General features: G+C 39.4%; 1 protein-coding gene across 1 annotated transcript; it reads left to right on the plus strand.

Moving 5' to 3' along the window:
- Positions 1 to 304: 304 nt before the first annotated feature.
- Positions 305 to 4,858, plus strand: LOC107779026 (protein DETOXIFICATION 35-like). Its single transcript, XM_016599364.2, has 7 exons — positions 305 to 661; positions 2,295 to 2,920; positions 3,096 to 3,152; positions 3,310 to 3,548; positions 3,725 to 3,843; positions 4,109 to 4,195; positions 4,637 to 4,858. Exons 1-7 carry the CDS (start codon positions 380 to 382, stop codon positions 4,736 to 4,738), a joined length of 1,512 nt encoding a protein of 503 aa, XP_016454850.1. The 5' UTR covers positions 305 to 379; the 3' UTR covers positions 4,739 to 4,858.
- Positions 4,859 to 17,625: the final 12,767 nt, after the last annotated feature.

The raw sequence follows: 17,625 nt of genomic DNA on the forward strand, positions 1-17,625 counted from the left end.
GAAGTTAAATTAAAGTTATCGTCCGTAACTAGCTTGAGATTGAGTCGCATTTATTTTTGTAAGAAATTAATAAAGGTACTATAAATCATAGTTTTTTACATTTAAAAATGCTTGAATAAAATCATATAGTACAAAGTTAAAAATTGTTTCGCATTATTAACAGTGTGATAACAAGTGTCTGAGATTTCTTTATATATCTCTTGTTAGTTATAGTAGTTAAATAACGAGAAGGGACCCATTACTGATCTTTGGTGGAGTGACGTGGCCTAGTCAACCTTATAATTTCGTTGCTTATTAATAAGGGAAGTGGAAAAATCATTTGAATGTTAAGTGTAACTTGAAGTGCAGTAGTCTTTACTTCACAACAGCATATGCTATAATGGAGACGCCGTTGCTCAATGGCAACTCCGGCGACTACAACCAGCTCGTCGGCGCCGATGGAGACTACCGGCCGGCAAAGAGTTTTAAAGATTGGTGGGCAATTTTCTGCATAGAGACAGTCAAGCTGTGGAGGATAGGAGGTCCTATAGCCTTTAATATAATATGCCAATATGGAGTCAACTCCCTTACCAATATTTTTGTTGGGCATCTTGGAAATATTGACCTCTCTGCTATTTCCATAGCGCAGACTGTCATTAGTACTTTCTCTTTTGGCTTCATGGTTTGCTCTCTGTTTCCCTTCTACTCTTACTTAAAAACTACTACATGCAAAAACATGTTGATAAAACAATTAGCAGAGAAACGATTAATTGTTGATAAAGTGATAGTGCTGCAGTAGCACATACATTAGTGCAAATCTTGGAAAGTAACTTATTGCCAATCTAAAGTCCTTGAGCCCATAGCCGGATTTAAGATTTGAAGGTGACGGGTGCCATAATTTCCATTAATGTATACCTTGTAATGACTAATACGGAATTTGTTAGGAACGTTTATTTTTTTTCTTTTTGTTTTTTTAGTTTATTTAGGTCAACCTAATAGGCATTTTTTATTTGTAAAAATAAAAAAAAATTACATCTCAAATACAAAAAAACAAACGTAATTAGCATTTTAAATAAGGAATCACACCTTTATTACAATAACATAAGTAAAATTAATATTTTAACTAGAAAATTATATCTTTTTCTGTATATTAAAAATAAATTTACATAAGTAAGATAACATCTTCAACAAGAGAATAACCTCAATCAGAATAAGAAAATTTAAAAGTATCTTCAATAGATGAGTTATACCCCATAAGTATAAAATTAAATTAACTACAAGTTCCCAAAAATCAATATCATAAATCTCATATTTGTTTAAGTAATACTTAAGAAATTTTCATCATAATTTAATAGTAAAGAGATTTAAATTTTATTTAATAACCATAGAGTAACACAAATTTTTATGATATAATAAAAAGATGACTTTTTTTTTTCTCAATCCAAAATTCCCATTAAGACCCAAGTTTTTCAGATTTGAAAGAAGAAAAGTAATAAATATAAGATTAAGAGGAATGCTTATTTTATATAATTTTTAAAGTTTTGGAGTTTCTTTTTTTGAGTGTTCTTGTTAGATACTACATATATAAAATAAGGGGAGGGGTAACCGAAAAGGAAAATCACCAGGACAAAAGAAAATAAAAAGCACAAAGAAAAGGGAAAGTCGGACAAGGTTCAAGATAAATTCCAACTTGAAATTTACAGACGAGAAAAACTTTCAAAAAGATCTACCAGTTATGACACATTTGTCTAGTTTACGGCTATGGTGGCATGATCAAATATTTAGCCCAGTTTAAGAAAATTTAAACATAGGTATATAAAAAATTTATCATCTTAGCGGGTGACTTGCCACTCCTTCCTAAAGGGGCGGATCCGCCGCTGCTTGAGCCCATCTAAAAAATCAATATAAAATTTTAAATTCGGCGCCATAATAGTTGGAGCTTAGGATAGTTTTGCCATGTCTAATGTAGACTTACGTTTTAACTGTTGTCCAGACAGAGACGAATGCAAGATTTGAAGTTTATATGAGTTTGAGTTCGTAATTCTACCACAATTCATTTCATTTCCTGGATCCAAAATCAATTATCCCTACTTTCTGGTAGTAAATCTTTGACACATATACAAAATCTAAGTCAAAACTACTAGGTTTGATTGAACCTATAACTTACCCTTTACATCCGTCGTTGTGTCCAGTCCATAGGTGCTGTGATATAAAGTATAGAAAACGGAGGATTTATATAGTAGTAATATAGTTAAACGATTGAATAATATCGAAGCCTGGGTTGTTGTTAACTTCCCAATTTGCTATATTTTCAGCTGGGAATGGGGAGTGCTCTGGAAACACTATGTGGACAGGCCTATGGAGCAGGGCAAGTTCACATGTTAGGTGTTTACATGCAACGCTCCATCATAATTCTACTAGCAACTTGTGTCATTCTCTTGCCCATTTACTTATTCGCAACTCCAGTCCTCGAATTGTTGGGCCAAGAAACAGCAATTGCTAAGCTCGCTGGAAGATACACTATGTTAATCATCCCACAATTGTTTACACTTGCGATCACTTTCCCGACCTCTAAATTTCTTCAAGCTCAGAGCAAAGTGGATGTGCTTGCTGGGATTGGGTTCGCGGCTTTGCTGGTTCACGCTGTATTTCTTTGGCTCTTTATTTATACATTTGGTTGGGGTACTACTGGTGCTGCTATAGCCTTTGATCTTACCAATTGGCTTACTGCTATAGCGCAGTTGGGATATGTTGTTGGTTGGTGTAAGGATGGTTGGAAGGGATTATCGTGGGCGGCGTTTAATGAGATTTGGGCATTTGTTAGACTTTCCATTGCTTCAGCTGTTATGTTATGCCTTGAGATCTGGTATATGATGAGTATTATCCTCCTTGTTGGCCATCTTAATAACGCCGTCATAGCTGTTGGCTCCATTTCAATTTGGTGAGTAAGGTTACACTCTACTAAGTTCCTGTTCCATCATATTAATCATCCTATTATGTAGGGCTGTTAAATTTGGCCCAAGCCCAAATCAAGGTTGGGGTAGTTATTGACCCGTCCATTTATTGACTCGTTCTCAAGTTCATGTTTGACCGTTGTTAAATGTTGTGTTTTACAGCATGAACATCAATGGATGGGAGAACATGCTATTCATTGGAATTAATGCTGCCATGAGGTAATAAGTCTTAATGCTTAACGGACCTGCACTTAATTTCTGAGTTTGTCATATAATGTGGAGGTGACAACAATAGATATCACACTGCAAACATGTAGAGAAAGATGCATATACTCTTTTATTTCTTTTGACTTAGATTTATCTTCCAAACGAACAGCGTGCGAGTCTCAAATGAACTCGGGCTAGGACATCCAAGAGCTACGAAATACTCGGTCTATATAGCAGTGTTGCAGTGCTTCCTAATTGGAATACTATGCATGGTAATTGTACTGGTAGCTAGAAATCATCTGGCCATTATCTTTTCAAGCAGCAAACAAATGCAACAAGCTGTTGGTGGTCTTGCTTTCCTTTTAGGAATCACTATGGTTCTTAATAGTGTTCAGCCCGTAATATCAGGTACTCCCTCTGTTCCACTTAATTAATGTTAACCTATTACTATTTTGGGAGTCAAACAAAATTTTCTTCTACCATGTCTTTAAAAAAAAAATGCATTTTAAATATTTTAAAATCAGTTAATATATTGCTTCAGAACTCCAAGATTTATGATATTATTTGTGCCTACTTGCTTGCAGGGGTTGCTATTGGAGGTGGATGGCAAGCTTTAGTAGCTTATATCAATCTTGGTTGCTATTACCTTTTTGGACTCCCTCTTGGATATATTCTTGGTTATGTAGCAAAATTGGGAACAAAGGTAACTAAACTTTCTAATTTTCTTAGGCAAGACCATCGAAATAAGAAACTTTGGCATATAAACCCAGCCTTTCTGTGAGAGGAAAATAAATGAAACCAATGTGATAAAGCAAAGCTTGATTGTCTTATGTTGTCGACATAATTTTTGGCCTAATTTTTAATACCTCTTGTGGAGAAGAAGAGGAAGTATCTGTTCTTGTCAATTTAATGTTCACGTTGCTTCACTAACTCTGAATTTATGGTAAATTTAATTACACGTTTTGCAGGGACTTTGGTTGGGGATGATTGCAGGGGCAGCTTTGCAGACCCTTGTACTCTTGATTATACTGTATAAGACTAATTGGACTACAGAGGTAGGTTAAATATGTAATTTGCAACAATATATTATTTCAAGCTTTTGCATTATCCTACTAATATTTTTTGTTTAGAATAATTGAATAAACATATTGAAAAAACTATTTAACAAACGCACGACAGATCGATAAAAAAATGAAAAAAAATTTCACCACTAAAAGATGGAGTTGGCGATTTACTATTTGATGGTCCTACTAAATCTTTCTTTATCAGTATAAACCTCGGTCATACACTTGTTTATCAACCTCTTTAACTTATTTTGCAAGCCGTTTATCAGAAAATGTTATACTCCATTCAAGTTGCAAGCTAATTTAAACCATTTAAACGTTTTGGCTAAGTTCCAACTTTTGTATTATTAGTAGTAAAAGTATGTAATTAAATATGTAAGTTTTACGATGGAGTCCATTTATACAGGTAACCGATTACAACTTGAATTTCAGGTGGAAGATACGACAGAGCGTATGCGTAAATGGGGAGGACAAGATTTTGAAACAGAAAAATCTACCGATGGCCAATTGCCTATTGAGAATGGTGTAGCTTAAGTTTACGATGGATGGAATCTGAATTTTCGTGTTGAGTTTGAATGTATATGTTCCTATTACAACTAGTGAATTTTTCTGCGCTTTACACGCTTTAATTGGATAATATTTTAAATAATATTTTGTTGAATTTACTTGAGATAAAATAGATAGTTTTTATCCATAAGCATATATAGAAATTGATTATATCACAAATCGAATTTTTTATCATCGTGAACAACTTGATCAATTTAAAGGACGTCATCTTATTACTTGCATTACTGTAAAATAATTGAGTATTGGCTTGACAATAGCGAAATTTCTAAACTCTTCAATTGGTTCTTATTTATCCACTAAATAAATAGGTACATATAAAATTTATTTAACGTAGATGATAACAAACCGTCATAAAATACGTGTACTTCTTGAATTTCAATCAAATTCATATAAACATTAGAGAAGAGAAGATGAGGAAAAGTATTTAGAGTCTAAATAAGAGGAAAGTTACTCAAAACGACTCGAGCTATTATTGAGCTGATTTATTTAAATAAAAATAAGAAAAAATGTAAAATAGGGAGAAAAAAGATAAATAGGATATATATATACACACACACTTGCATTTCATTTCGTCTAAATATTGTTTACAAATAATGTATCATTTGTCGAAATAAAATAATAATATTATTAATAAATATATTTAGAGATTTTGAGCTTTAATGAGGAGAAAGTTAAAAATAAAAGAAAAATGATTTTGGTGTCACCCTGGTGATGGACGCGTTAACACACCATATTCAAGGGGATGTGCCATGGTGCATGCTATTCGCCGATGACATAGTTCTGATTGATGAGTCGCGAGCCGGTGTTAACGAGAGGCTGGAGGTTTGGAGACAGGCTCTTGAGTCTAAGGGTTTCAAGCTGAGCAGGACGAAGACGAAATACCTGGAGTGTAAGTTCAGCGCTGAGCCAGGGGAAGAGGGCGTAGATGTGAGGCTTGATTCGCAGGTCATCCCGAGTAGAGGCAGCTTCAAGTACCTTGGTTCGGTTATCCAGGGGGAGGGAGATCGACGAGGATGTCACACACCGTATTGGGGTAGGATGGATGAAGTGGAGGTTAGCATCTGGAGTCCTATGTGACAAGAGAGTGCCACCGATACTCAAAGGTAAGTTTTATAAAGCGGTGGTTATACCGGCCATGATGTATGGGGCTGAGTGTTGACCCGTTAAGAACTCACATATCCAGAAGATGAAAGTAGCAGAAATGAGGATGTTGCGGTGGATGTGCGGACACACTAGGATAGATAAGATTAGGAATGATGATATCCGGGAGAAGGTGCATGTGGCTCCCATTGATGACAAGATGCGGGAAGCGAGGCTTATATGGTTCAGACATGTTCAGAGGAGAAGCCCAGATGCTCCGGTACGGAGGTGTGAGTAGCTGGTTGTGGAAGGCACGAGAAGAGGTAGATGGCGACCTAAGAAGTATTGGGGAGAGGTGATCAGGCAGGATATGGCGAAGCTCCAGATTTTCGAGGACATGTCACTTGATAGGAAGATGTGGAGGTCGAGCATTAGGGTTGTAGGTTAGGAGGTAGTTGAGTCGTGCCTTACTTCGTACCATTGTGGGACTAGCCATGTAGGGTTTTTGTCTAAGATAGCTAGTGGCAATGTTGTGGCTTACTATTTCGCTTTTTAGTGCATGTCCTATTTAATAGCTATTGCTTTTGCTTTGCATCTTTCTTCTAGATTTCATGGTGTTCCTATTTTTCTTATAATTGTTGTGGTGATACTAATATTTACTAATATTGTCTCCCTTTGCTTTGCATCTTTCTTCTGGATTTCATGGTGTTCCTATTTATCCTATAATTGTTGTTGTGATACTAATATTGTCTCCTTTTTGTCATTTTGTCTTTTTATTTTTTTGAGCCGAGGGTCTTTCGGAAACAGCCTCTCTACTCCTTCGGGGTAGGGGTAAGGTCTGCATATACACTACCCTCCCCAGACTCCATTAGTGGGATTTTACTGGGTCGTTGTTGTTGTTAGAGATTTTGAGCTTTATTGACGAGAAAGTTAAAAATAAAAGAAAAATGATTTTGGTGTCACGTAATTACTAAGCAAAATAATAAATAGCTAATTAATAAGTAATTATGGGGACGGGAAAAAGTTTAAAACATTAGAAGAAGGTTTAAAAAGGTGACGGTTTGAGTTTTTAAACGAAGTACTTTTAGGGGAACCAAAAAGCCTCAAGCCATTAGTGAGCTAATTTATTTAAATAAAAAAAAAAGGAGAAAAATGCAACAAAAAAAGAGAGGATAAATAGGATCCTTGGTCAATGAGAAGTGTCACGTCACCATATATATATACACTAAATTATGTATAGATATTATTAGTATAGTCACGTATTGTTGGGCGTTAATGTTGAGAAACAATTTTAAAAATGAGAAAAAGATATTTGTGTTTTTTGGTCTAATAATAAATAACGTCATTTTTCCTTGATATAATGTTTTAATTAATGTAATTATGGAAGAAAAAATGGAAAGATAAGGTAGAAGGAACGTCAGATTTAGAAGGGAAAAAGACAGTAAAGAAAATAGAAGTTAGCTATAATAATAATAATAAACAAATAGAAAGAACTCCACAAAGCAAAAGATTTTACTTTAATTACAGAAATTAGAAAATAATGTAATTCACTATCACAGGAATATCATAAGAGTACTAATTTCTTGAAACTTATCTTCACTTCAAGAAATGAAAGAGCAAATCGATTTTCAACTACTTTACCCACTGCATCGGCAAAGTTTTGCATCATTTGTCACACGTGCAACAAAACCTCAACTTTAACACAACTTGGGGTTCAAAATATTAATATTTCATATGGGTCCTAATCAGAAAAATATATTGAGTAATAGAAATACATAGAAAATAAGGTGAAGATAATAAAGTAGTTCTCGTGATCTAAACAATTGCAAGAAAAGATGAAATAGAGTATTTCTCAGAATATATCCAATTTTCGCATAATAGTTACATCAAAATATTCTTCAAATTGAAAAATATGCTCTCCCAAATTCCGCAGACCTATCACCAAAAGAGAAAAGGTTATATAAACACTTGCAGTGCTATTGCAAAACAATATAATTAATAGAGAGTATTACTTCAATGTATAGGCTCCACCTTTGATGCAATCTTTACATAGTAGACATGTGATTTTTGATTCTCCCCGAAATTTTGCACCTTTTAGTCATTAAATGTCGGTTTTGGATTTAATTTACTGTTTTAATTATTTTTGGCTCGTTTGATTTATTTTATCACAAAAATAAAAACTACAAAAATATTTTCATTTATTTTAACTAATTGGTAAGTTTGTCTAGGTATATATGATTTATCTTACTTTTGATAAAATTAAAAATTAACAAAAAATAGTCACGTATTCTTCTTAAATATGATTTCATGACTATTAGGATTTCAATTTCTTCTTTCTTATTCTTGAGACGTTGTTTTACCCAAAAGAAAATATAAAAATACATTTTACCTAGTTTTATCTAATCTTAGAAAGTCTAGTTTTGTGAAATAATTCTCATAGTTATAGTTAATTACACATTTTTGAGTTTAATTATTTTAGATACTTTTGTAAATTTTCTATCTTACACAATTGAAATGAAAAGAAGAAGACAAATGAAGATTCCATCTTATCCTACTTTAACAATTCTCACCTACAACAATTCACGTTTTTGACACAAATTACTAGCCTTTTTTCTCGTTACGTTTCTTTTATTTTTTTGTTTTGTTTTTTGTTTCTTCTTTTATTATTATATTTTATCAATACAATGACACTTACTAAACAGATAATAATAGCACGACGGAGGGATTTCTTTTTGACTTTGGGACCACACAATTTTGGAGAGAATTTTTCTTGGAGAGCAATCCATACTCTCCCGTGACCTTGCACATAACACTCAAGAGAACCTTTTATATATACTGTTACGCGGCGCCTTCCTGAAGTTTCTTAGAAGGGCGACGTAAGGCTAAGCAATCGATGTCAGTGCGGTTGCTATGCGCCAATTGAGATCCTCTCCGTACGCTAGACTAGATTGTCAGTGCCGTACGGAAAAACCAATATCGTGAGCAATTGAACAGCGAAAAATGAGCAATTGATGATGAAAACTGATGATTGTATTGATGATGATGAAAGCTGATAATTGTATTGATGATGATGAAAACGATTACAAAATGTAGGGCTACAAGATGCAATGCGGTGTCGGGGGGGAGAGACACCAGTACAAAGAATTGTTTGAATGCTTGAATGTTTGAATGCTTTGGTTCCCTTTAATAATGCTTAAAAAAAATAAACCAAAGTTACATGAGTTGACCTAAGAAAGCTGTATAAGCACACTGAAAATGAATGAAGTAAAACTACTCTATAATTACAATAAAAAAGACTTAGTCTTCTATGGAAACAAGTCCGATGGCAGTAACTTTGTCTTGAGCAGCAGGGTCTGCGCGCGCATTGTTGTGAGCGCGCGCGACACTATTTGGATCTGCCAGTGGCTGGGCGCTGGTGCTTGGCATTGGATCTGCGTGCGGGGCACTGTCTGTGCTTGCGGCGCTTTTGACAACATGATGGTTTGTGCGCGCGGCATTGTCGGTGCGCGCGACACTAATGGCATTTGCCAGCCGTTGGGCGCTGGCACTGCTTATCGGTGGGGCGACAGAGGCGCATGCGCACTTGTCACTTGGCGCTGCCGAGACCACGGGGCCGACCGTGGCGCTAGGCGTTGGGAGGCTTGCCGGGACGCCACGGGGCGCGTCCAAGGGGTCATGGGTCGATGATGGAAAGCAGCCTATGACATTCTCCCCCACCTGAGTTGGCGACGTCCTCGGAGCCTTACCTGCAGGATGATGATGATTGGTCACGCTCTTGTTGGCTGGGAGGTCTGTTCCCCTCGGTGTTGTGAGATATCTTTCTGAATGATCTTCCATGTATTTCTGAAATGGCCTGAGGCGGCTGACATGGAAGACTGGATGGATTTTTCACCAGACTGGTATGTTCAGCTGGTATGTGGATTTCCCGATGCGCCTTTCAATGGAAAAGGGTCCGATATATTTTTGTAATAGGCGAGGATCTTGGGTCCTCTTTGCAAACAAGTTCCGCCCCGGGGTTTTTACCATCACTTTGTCCCCTGCTTGATGTTGGGCATAGCGAAGGTTTTGTTCGGCATACCTCGTTGCCCTCTCTTGGACTTTGACAAGATAGCTCCGCACTATCTTCAAAGTTTGTTCCCATTCTATCGAGAAACTGGCAGCTCGATGAGATGATGGCATGTTTGGTGCATTCACATTTTGTAGGAGTAGCAGTTGCTGTCCGGTAACAATTTCAAATGTGTTTTTGTTTGTATGGGTGCACTTTTGTGAATTGAAACACAGCTGAGCAGCATTCAGAAGCTTCACCTAATGTGTTTGTGACCCGGTTGCAAATTGGTGGAGATATTCCTCCAGCATGTCATTGAACCGGTCTGTTTGATCATATGTTTGCTGATGATAATGGTTTGAGTTGTAACTCAATTTGGATACGAGGTAACTGAAGAGTTGGGTCCAAAATTTGCTAGTGAAGCGTGGGTCGCAGTCACTGATGATGTTGCTGGGCATACCCCAATGTTTGACAACATGAGAGAAGAAGAGTCAAGCTGTATCTTCTGCCGATATGTTCTGTGGGGCTGCGATGAAGGTAGCATACTTGGAAAATTGGTCTACTACCACCATGATGGTTGCATGATTTTCGACCTTGGGTAATCCTGTGATGAAATTCAGGGAAATGCTTTCCCAAGGTCTCTGTGGGACAGGTAGCAGCTCCAAGAGTCCCGCTTGTGCTGGGTGATCTGACTTGTCCTTTTAGAATGCTTGACAAGTCTTCACACTATAAGGGGCACCATGAGTTGTTGGACGCCAATGATCTGATGTCTATTTGATGATATTGAGGGCAGCTAGAACCGTAGGTTCAAGTCTGTTGGTTCCCTCCTTTAACTGCATGGCCTTGATGTTTCCAGTGGCCATCTTCATGGGTATGCACGGTATGGTGCGGGGTTTGGCCCCGTTGTCTCCCATCATTAGGAGCATGTTGGCATATGGTACCGGGATAGTGTTGGTCTGCCTGAGGAATTCCAATCCCACTATTAGTTCAAAGTCATCGATGATAGCTATGTGTAGGTCGAATATTCCCTTGTATGATCCAAGCTTCATTAGCACTTCTTTGGCTATTCCACTCACTTGCTGAGATGGAGAGTTGATAGCCTTGACACGACCCTTGCATTTTTGCACTTCTAGACCGAGGCGTTGCACCTGAGTTGAGGCCAGGTAGTTGTGGCTAGCACCCGTGTCTATCAATGCCCGAATGGGTCTGCCGTTTACTTTCATGTCAACGAATATTAAGGTCCTCTTTTGTTTTGTGGGAGGCCTCTCGTCCGCCTTTCCTTTTCCTTTCTTGACGATTGGGCATGCGTTCTTCTTGGGGTTACCGACACTGCTTCCCGCCAAAGTATCATGAATGGAGCCAACAAATGCATTGAAGGCACCTACTTGTTCGGGGCCGTCTGAGTCGTCGGTATCTGGCTCATTTTCAGCAATCTGTTGAGCATTGATCTATGTATTGGGACATTGATTGTTCCAATGTTCCCCGCCGCAATGACGACATTCTGAAGGGGGCTTTCTCCCCTGATTGTTGTTGACTGATGCAGCACTGGTGCTGCTTGAGGAAGGAGCCTTGGATTTGGATGCTCTTCGATCTCCTCCGTTTCTGTTAGGACCACCATTGCTGGGTTGGCTCCCGTTGTATCCCCCTCGGACAGACGGCTGGGGCCTATCCTTCTGAGTTTCCAACTGATAATCCCCAAGGCACTCTGCAGCTTGAATGGCCTTGGGCAGGGTATCTACCCGTTGTCTTTGCAGCTCCATACGAGCATGAGGTTTCAAACCTTCTATGAATGCGAACAGTTTGTCTTTGTCCCCCATATCCCATATGTTTAGCATGAGTGCGGAGAATTCATGCACGTAGTCTCGCACCGACCTGGTGTGGCGGATTTCACGCAACTTTCTCCGTGCATTGTATTTCACATTTTCGGGGAAGAACTGCAGGCGTATGGTGGCCTTCAGTTCTGCCTATGTCTGGAGAGTATCTTCACCGGCCCTGATGGCTTCGTATTTGACTCGCCACCAGAGTTTTGCATCACCTTGAAGATACATGGTAGCAGTTTCTACCTTTTTGGATTCTTCCAACTGTCCCACGGCATTAAAGTATTGTTCGATGTCGAAGATGAAGTTTTCCACTTCTTTAGCATCCCGGGCTCCGTTGTATGGCTTGGGCTCCAAAATTTTCAGCTTTTGTGGCATGGGGGCAATGTTCATGGCACCCCTAATGTGGTTTTCGCCTCCTTTGAGTAGGCTTTGAAGGTCAACATTGAGAACATTGAGCTGGCCTATCAAGTTATCTATGGTTTGCTGCATGACGGTCAGTTTGTCTGCCTCTAGTTCCCGATGGGCTAAATCCTCGGCACACTCCTGTTGGAGGTCCTCGAATTTGCCATGAATTTTGGTTGCCTCGACGGCAGCCGTTTCCCGATCTTCCTCAGAGTCGTGACTGATGTTTGCTATGTCCATTTCTGCCAGCCACATAATGCGGTCCAGGTCATCCAACCTTTGCACTAGGCTGGCTTTTAGATCAGGCAACGTATCCACGATGGGCCGTAATGCGTCAACCGTCTGTTCTAGGGTCGTGATATGATCCCCGTAATTCACCATAGTCAGAAATGGTGATGATGATGGTAATGAGTTCCCTCGTCCGATGTCGAGCCTAAGCTCTGATACCAACTGTTACGCGGTGCCTTCCTGAAGTTCCTTGGAAGGGCGACGTAAGGCTAAGCAACCGATGTCAGTGCGGTTGATATGCGCCAACTGAGGTCCTCTCCGTAAGCTAGACTAGATTGTTAGTGCCATACGGGAAAACCAATGTTGTGAGCAATTGAGCAGCGGAAAATGAGTAATTGATGATGAAAGCTGATGATTGTATTGATGATAATGAAAGCTATTACAAGATGCAATGCGGTTTCAGGGGGGAGAGACACCAGTACAGAGAATTGTTTGAATGCTTGAATGTTTGAATGCTTTGGTCCCCCTTAATAATGCTTTAAAAAAATAAACCAAAGTTACATGAGTTGACCTAAGAAAGCTGTAGAAGCACATTGAAAATGAATGAAGTAAAACTACTCTATAATTACAATGAAAAAGACTTAGTCTTATATGGAAGCAAGTCCGATGGCAACAACTTTGTCTTGACCAGCAGGGTCTGCGCGCGCATTGTTGTAGGCGCGCGCGGCACTATTTGGATCTGCTAGCGGCTGGGCGCTGCTGCTTGGCATTGGATCTGCGCGCGGGGCACTGTCTGTACTTGCGGCGCTTTTGGCAACATGATGGTTTGTGTGCGCGGCATTGTCGGTGTGCGCGGCACTGATGGCATTCGCCAGCCGCTGGGCGCTGGCACTGATTGTCGGTGGGACGACAGAGGTGCATGTGCGCTTGTCACTTGGCGCTGCCGAGACCACGGGGTCGACCGTAGCGCTAGGTATTGGGAGGCTTGCCGGGATGCCACGGGGCACGTCCAAGGGGTCATGGGTCGATGATGGAAAGCAGCCCATGACAATACTCACACATAGGCACAAAATTAGGAGGGGGAACAGACAGAGAACAGAGACGAGAAAAATCGCTAAGCGCCGCAGCCTCTCATCCTCACTAGAGTTAGACATCTTCTTCCGTTCTCAAACCAAAATAGCCATGTGAAGCCACCAATTTCTTCCATCAAACAACACCATGTAAATTCATTTTTTCCGGCATATTTATTGTTTCTCCTTCTTCCAAGACCGGCCATAGCACCACCACCGTGATACTGCTCTGCCGGTGCAGGATTTACTGCCACCACTTCACAGCTCCGTCGAACTCTGCCTTGAAACCACAAAAACTATTTTATTTTATTTTCTCCAACAAAACAAAAGCTAAAAAAAATAAATTAGAGTTTCAAAGGCAAGGTTTGTCGAGGCTTCATCAGCGGGGTCTCCGGTTCGAGGTGTCTATTTCTCGGTCCAATTTGAAGTTCAGAGTTTGATTTTGCTGTAATCAAAAGAAATCAGTTCATTGTTAATCAAATTTCAAAGAGCATTTTAGCTTCCACTTGAGGTCCACTCTCTTCTCTGTTCTTTATTTAACCAAAATTGTCTTATGTGGGTGATTTATATGTCTGTTTGCCTAACATGCTTTAATCATTATTATGTGAATGACTTGCGATTTTATTTAGAGATCTATTTGAGTTGATTAATTTTTGATTGAATACTAATGTGTGTCTATAATTCCATAGTTTCATACATTATGCACCTTGAATTTACATGCTTTAATAATAAATTACACTTTATTTGCACATAATGAAGTCTATTTTATGTGTAGGTGAATTGGAGATGAAAGTAGAGCAAAAGGGATACTTAAACGTTGAAAGTATGCTCGAGAACAGTGAAAACGAGAGACCTGGCGAGGCCAGCCTAAGGCCAGGCTGGACCAGGCTTTAGCCTGGTGAGGCCAGCCTATGGCCAGGCTGGACCAGGCTTTAGCCTGGTGAGGCCAGCCTAATTCCAGGCGTTAGGCTGGCGACGCCAGGCCTAATGCCAGCTCCAATCCGAGTTTTGAAGACTTAATTCGTTCCGGGTTTGACTAGGACTCGGCCCACACGTTTAGGGTTTCTTCTATACATATAAATAGACCTAAAACACCACTTGGAAGAACATTTTTTCAGCAGCCAAGAAGGGACTTGGGTAGCCAGAGGCAAGCAGAGCTGGTGGAATCAACTCTTGGGAGTTAGAATTATCATTTCTACATCTTTTCATCTTTACTCTGTATTTTAATTATGCAAAATATTTGGGATATTGTTACTATGAGTATGAATAGCTAACTTCCTAATCTAGGGTGTTGATGGAACCTATTGAAGGATGATTTTCTTGTTACGTTAATATAGATTTGTCGTAGTATTTTCTCTATTTGTTCAACTATATTATTCTTGTGGTTGATTGAAGGGCCCTCAATTAGCTGTGCCTATTTAGTATGTATTACTCGGGAGAGAGTGCATATTTAGGTAGTTGTTGAACAACATCACTCCCAAATGTATATGAGGGATCAATACGGAGGTTTAAAGGTGGATTTAGAGATAACGAAACCTTGATGCGATCTAAGTGAGCTATACTTAATGCCAGCTAGCGTAATTCAGGAGAATATGCCTAGTAAATTGTGGTAATTATTTGGGAGAGAGTTACGACAGTTAGAGTGCTCATGGTCGATAGAGAAGACTTAGGCAAATTTGTAAAAAATGTAGCGGAAAAGATTCCAACAATAGGAGAAACCACAACCTTAGATCATTCCAATTCTTATTTACAACTTGTTCATAGTTAGCTGTTAATTATTACATTTTCATTACGTAATATTTAGTTAATAAAACCCAATCTGCTACTTAAATATTTCTGAAGATTGATTGTGTAAATTTGTGCGAGTCTAGTAGCTGTGTTTGATAGGTTAATTCCTTGTAGGATTCGACTCCGGACTTGTAAACCGGATTATATTTGCAACGACCTCTTAGTCTTTTTTATAAGGTATAGTTGGGCGTGATCAAATTTTGGCGCCGTTTCCGGGGAATTAACGGTATTAATTACAGCTAAAAGAAGTGCTGGAATTCTTAGTGTAGTCAATTTTCTCCATTCTAAACCAAATACATTGAAATTTTAACGTTTGTAGTTTTGGGTGTCACAGGTGCATGCCTAAGAATTACTCAAGAACTGGCGAATTGCTTGAAGCGATATGAGATCCTGAGAAAGTTTTAAAGGCACTAAATCGTGCAAACAAGAGAAGCAAACAACAATGAAACTCGAGAGAACAAATTGAACCAAACATGGCTGACGGAATAGAAAATCCAATAAACAACAAAAACAATGAGAATGAACCAAACATTCGGGGTGTGGTGCCTTTTGTACCAGAAACAGCATTATATGATTGGGCACAGCCCACCGCCAATAATCTGGCAACCGCAATTGCAGTCCCTCAGATACAAGCAGAATTATTCCAAATCACAAATAACATGCTACATTTGTTGTAGAACAAGGGACTGTTCTCAGGGTCATACATTGAAGATCTTCAGCAGCACCTGAAGAATTTCCTGTCAATATGTTTAACGCAAAGGCAACCTAATGTAACACTAGACGCAATAAAGCTTTTGTTGTTCCCATTCTCGCTGACAGGAGAAGCTCGGACTTGGCTTAATTCACTCCCCATAAATTCTATCACTACTTGGGAGGAATTAGTCGAGCAATTTTTGAACAAATTCTACCCACCAAATAAAACTGGCCAACAGATTGATGATATTTTGAGCTACAGGCAGAGACCAACAGAATCACTACAAGAAACGTGGGAGAGGTTCAAGAGCATGCTGGTTAAGTGTCCACATCATGGTATTCCAGATCAGATGTTGGGGTAGAGATTCTACATGGGACTGGCTGACAGCTTAAAGGCCAATGTTGATTCTTCAGCAGGTGGATCATTTCTGAGTAAAACATTCGCAGAATGCAAGATCCTACTTGATAAGATGGCACAAAACTCAGGATGGATGACGAGAGCCTCCACGATCACTCCAGTAGTTCACTCAGTGGCGTTGGACCCAAACAACTCCATAGCTGAGAATATGGCCACTCTAATGACACAAATGAGTATCCTCACCAAGAAGATTGATGAATCAGGCCAGAAGCAATAGGTTCACATAGTTGACACAACTAATGGGGGCTTATGTACACCATGCATTAACCAACCATATGTTTGTTCGTGGAGTGAGGAAGGTGACAACCAGCAATATCATGAAGATATGAATTATGTAGCCAACTATGGGGGACAGAGGCAAGGTGGTCTGAATTGGGGTCAATATAATCAACAATATAGACCAGCGCAGTAGCAGTACAATAACAACAACAATCCTGGAGCTATGCGACCAATAGGTCAAGTTGCGCCTTACCCAAGGTCTTTCCTCTGTTCAAAAGAAAAAGTTCTTCCGTGACTGTCACATGTATTATTGGGATGAGCCTTACCTATTCAGGATTTGTGTTGATAACATGATCCAGAGATGTATCCCCGAGATAGACCAATCTTCTATTTTGCAGGCTTGTCATGCATCACCATATGGTGGCCACTTCGGATGAGTAAGGACCACCACAAAAGTGCTAGAATCGGGCTTCTACTGGCCGACAGTGTTCAAAGATGCACACTTATGGGTGAAATGTTGTGATGAATGCCAACGAACTGGGAATATTTCCCATCGACATGAGATGACTATGAACCCAATTTAAGAGGTAGAAGTGTTTGACGTGTGGGGAATCGATTTCATGGGGCCTTTCGTCAGCTCATATAGAAACAAATACATACTCGTAGCTATAGATTACATGTCGAAATGGGTGGAGGCTGCAGCGCTCCCGACAAATGATGCTAAGGGGGTAATTGGTTTTTTGAGAAAGAACATATTCACCCGATTTGGCACTCCAAGGGCGATAATCAGTGATGGAGGCACTCACTTCTGCAATCGAGCCTTCGCAAAGCTGTTAGAAAAGTATGGTGTACGTCACAAAGTTTCCACCCCATATCATCCACAAACGAGTGGGCAAGTAGAAGTGTCAAACAGAGAGATAAAGAGTGTTTTGACAAAGACTGTGAATGCTACAAGAACGGATTGGGCAAGGAAGTTAGATGATGCACTCTGGGCCTATCGTACCGCTTTCAAAACTCCGATTGGTATGACGCCATATAAATTGGTATTTGGGAAGGCATGTCACCTACCAGTGGAGTTGGAACATAGAGCT

This window comes from Nicotiana tabacum, chromosome 4 (assembly GCF_000715075.1).
Source record: "Nicotiana tabacum cultivar K326 chromosome 4, ASM71507v2, whole genome shotgun sequence".
NCBI classification, from domain to species: Eukaryota; Viridiplantae; Streptophyta; class Magnoliopsida; order Solanales; family Solanaceae; genus Nicotiana; species Nicotiana tabacum.

Excerpts from the sequence above, each read along its gene's own strand:
- LOC107779026 (XM_016599364.2), top strand. The coding sequence starts at position 380 with ATGGAGACGCCGTTGCTCAATGGCAACTCCGGCGACTACAACCAGCTC. Across the intron at positions 3,153-3,309 it reads GGAATTAATGCTGCCATGAG|CGTGCGAGTCTCAAATGAAC; the intron begins GTAATAAGTCTT and ends CCAAACGAACAG. Across the intron at positions 3,844-4,108 it reads TAGCAAAATTGGGAACAAAG|GGACTTTGGTTGGGGATGAT; the intron begins GTAACTAAACTT and ends CACGTTTTGCAG.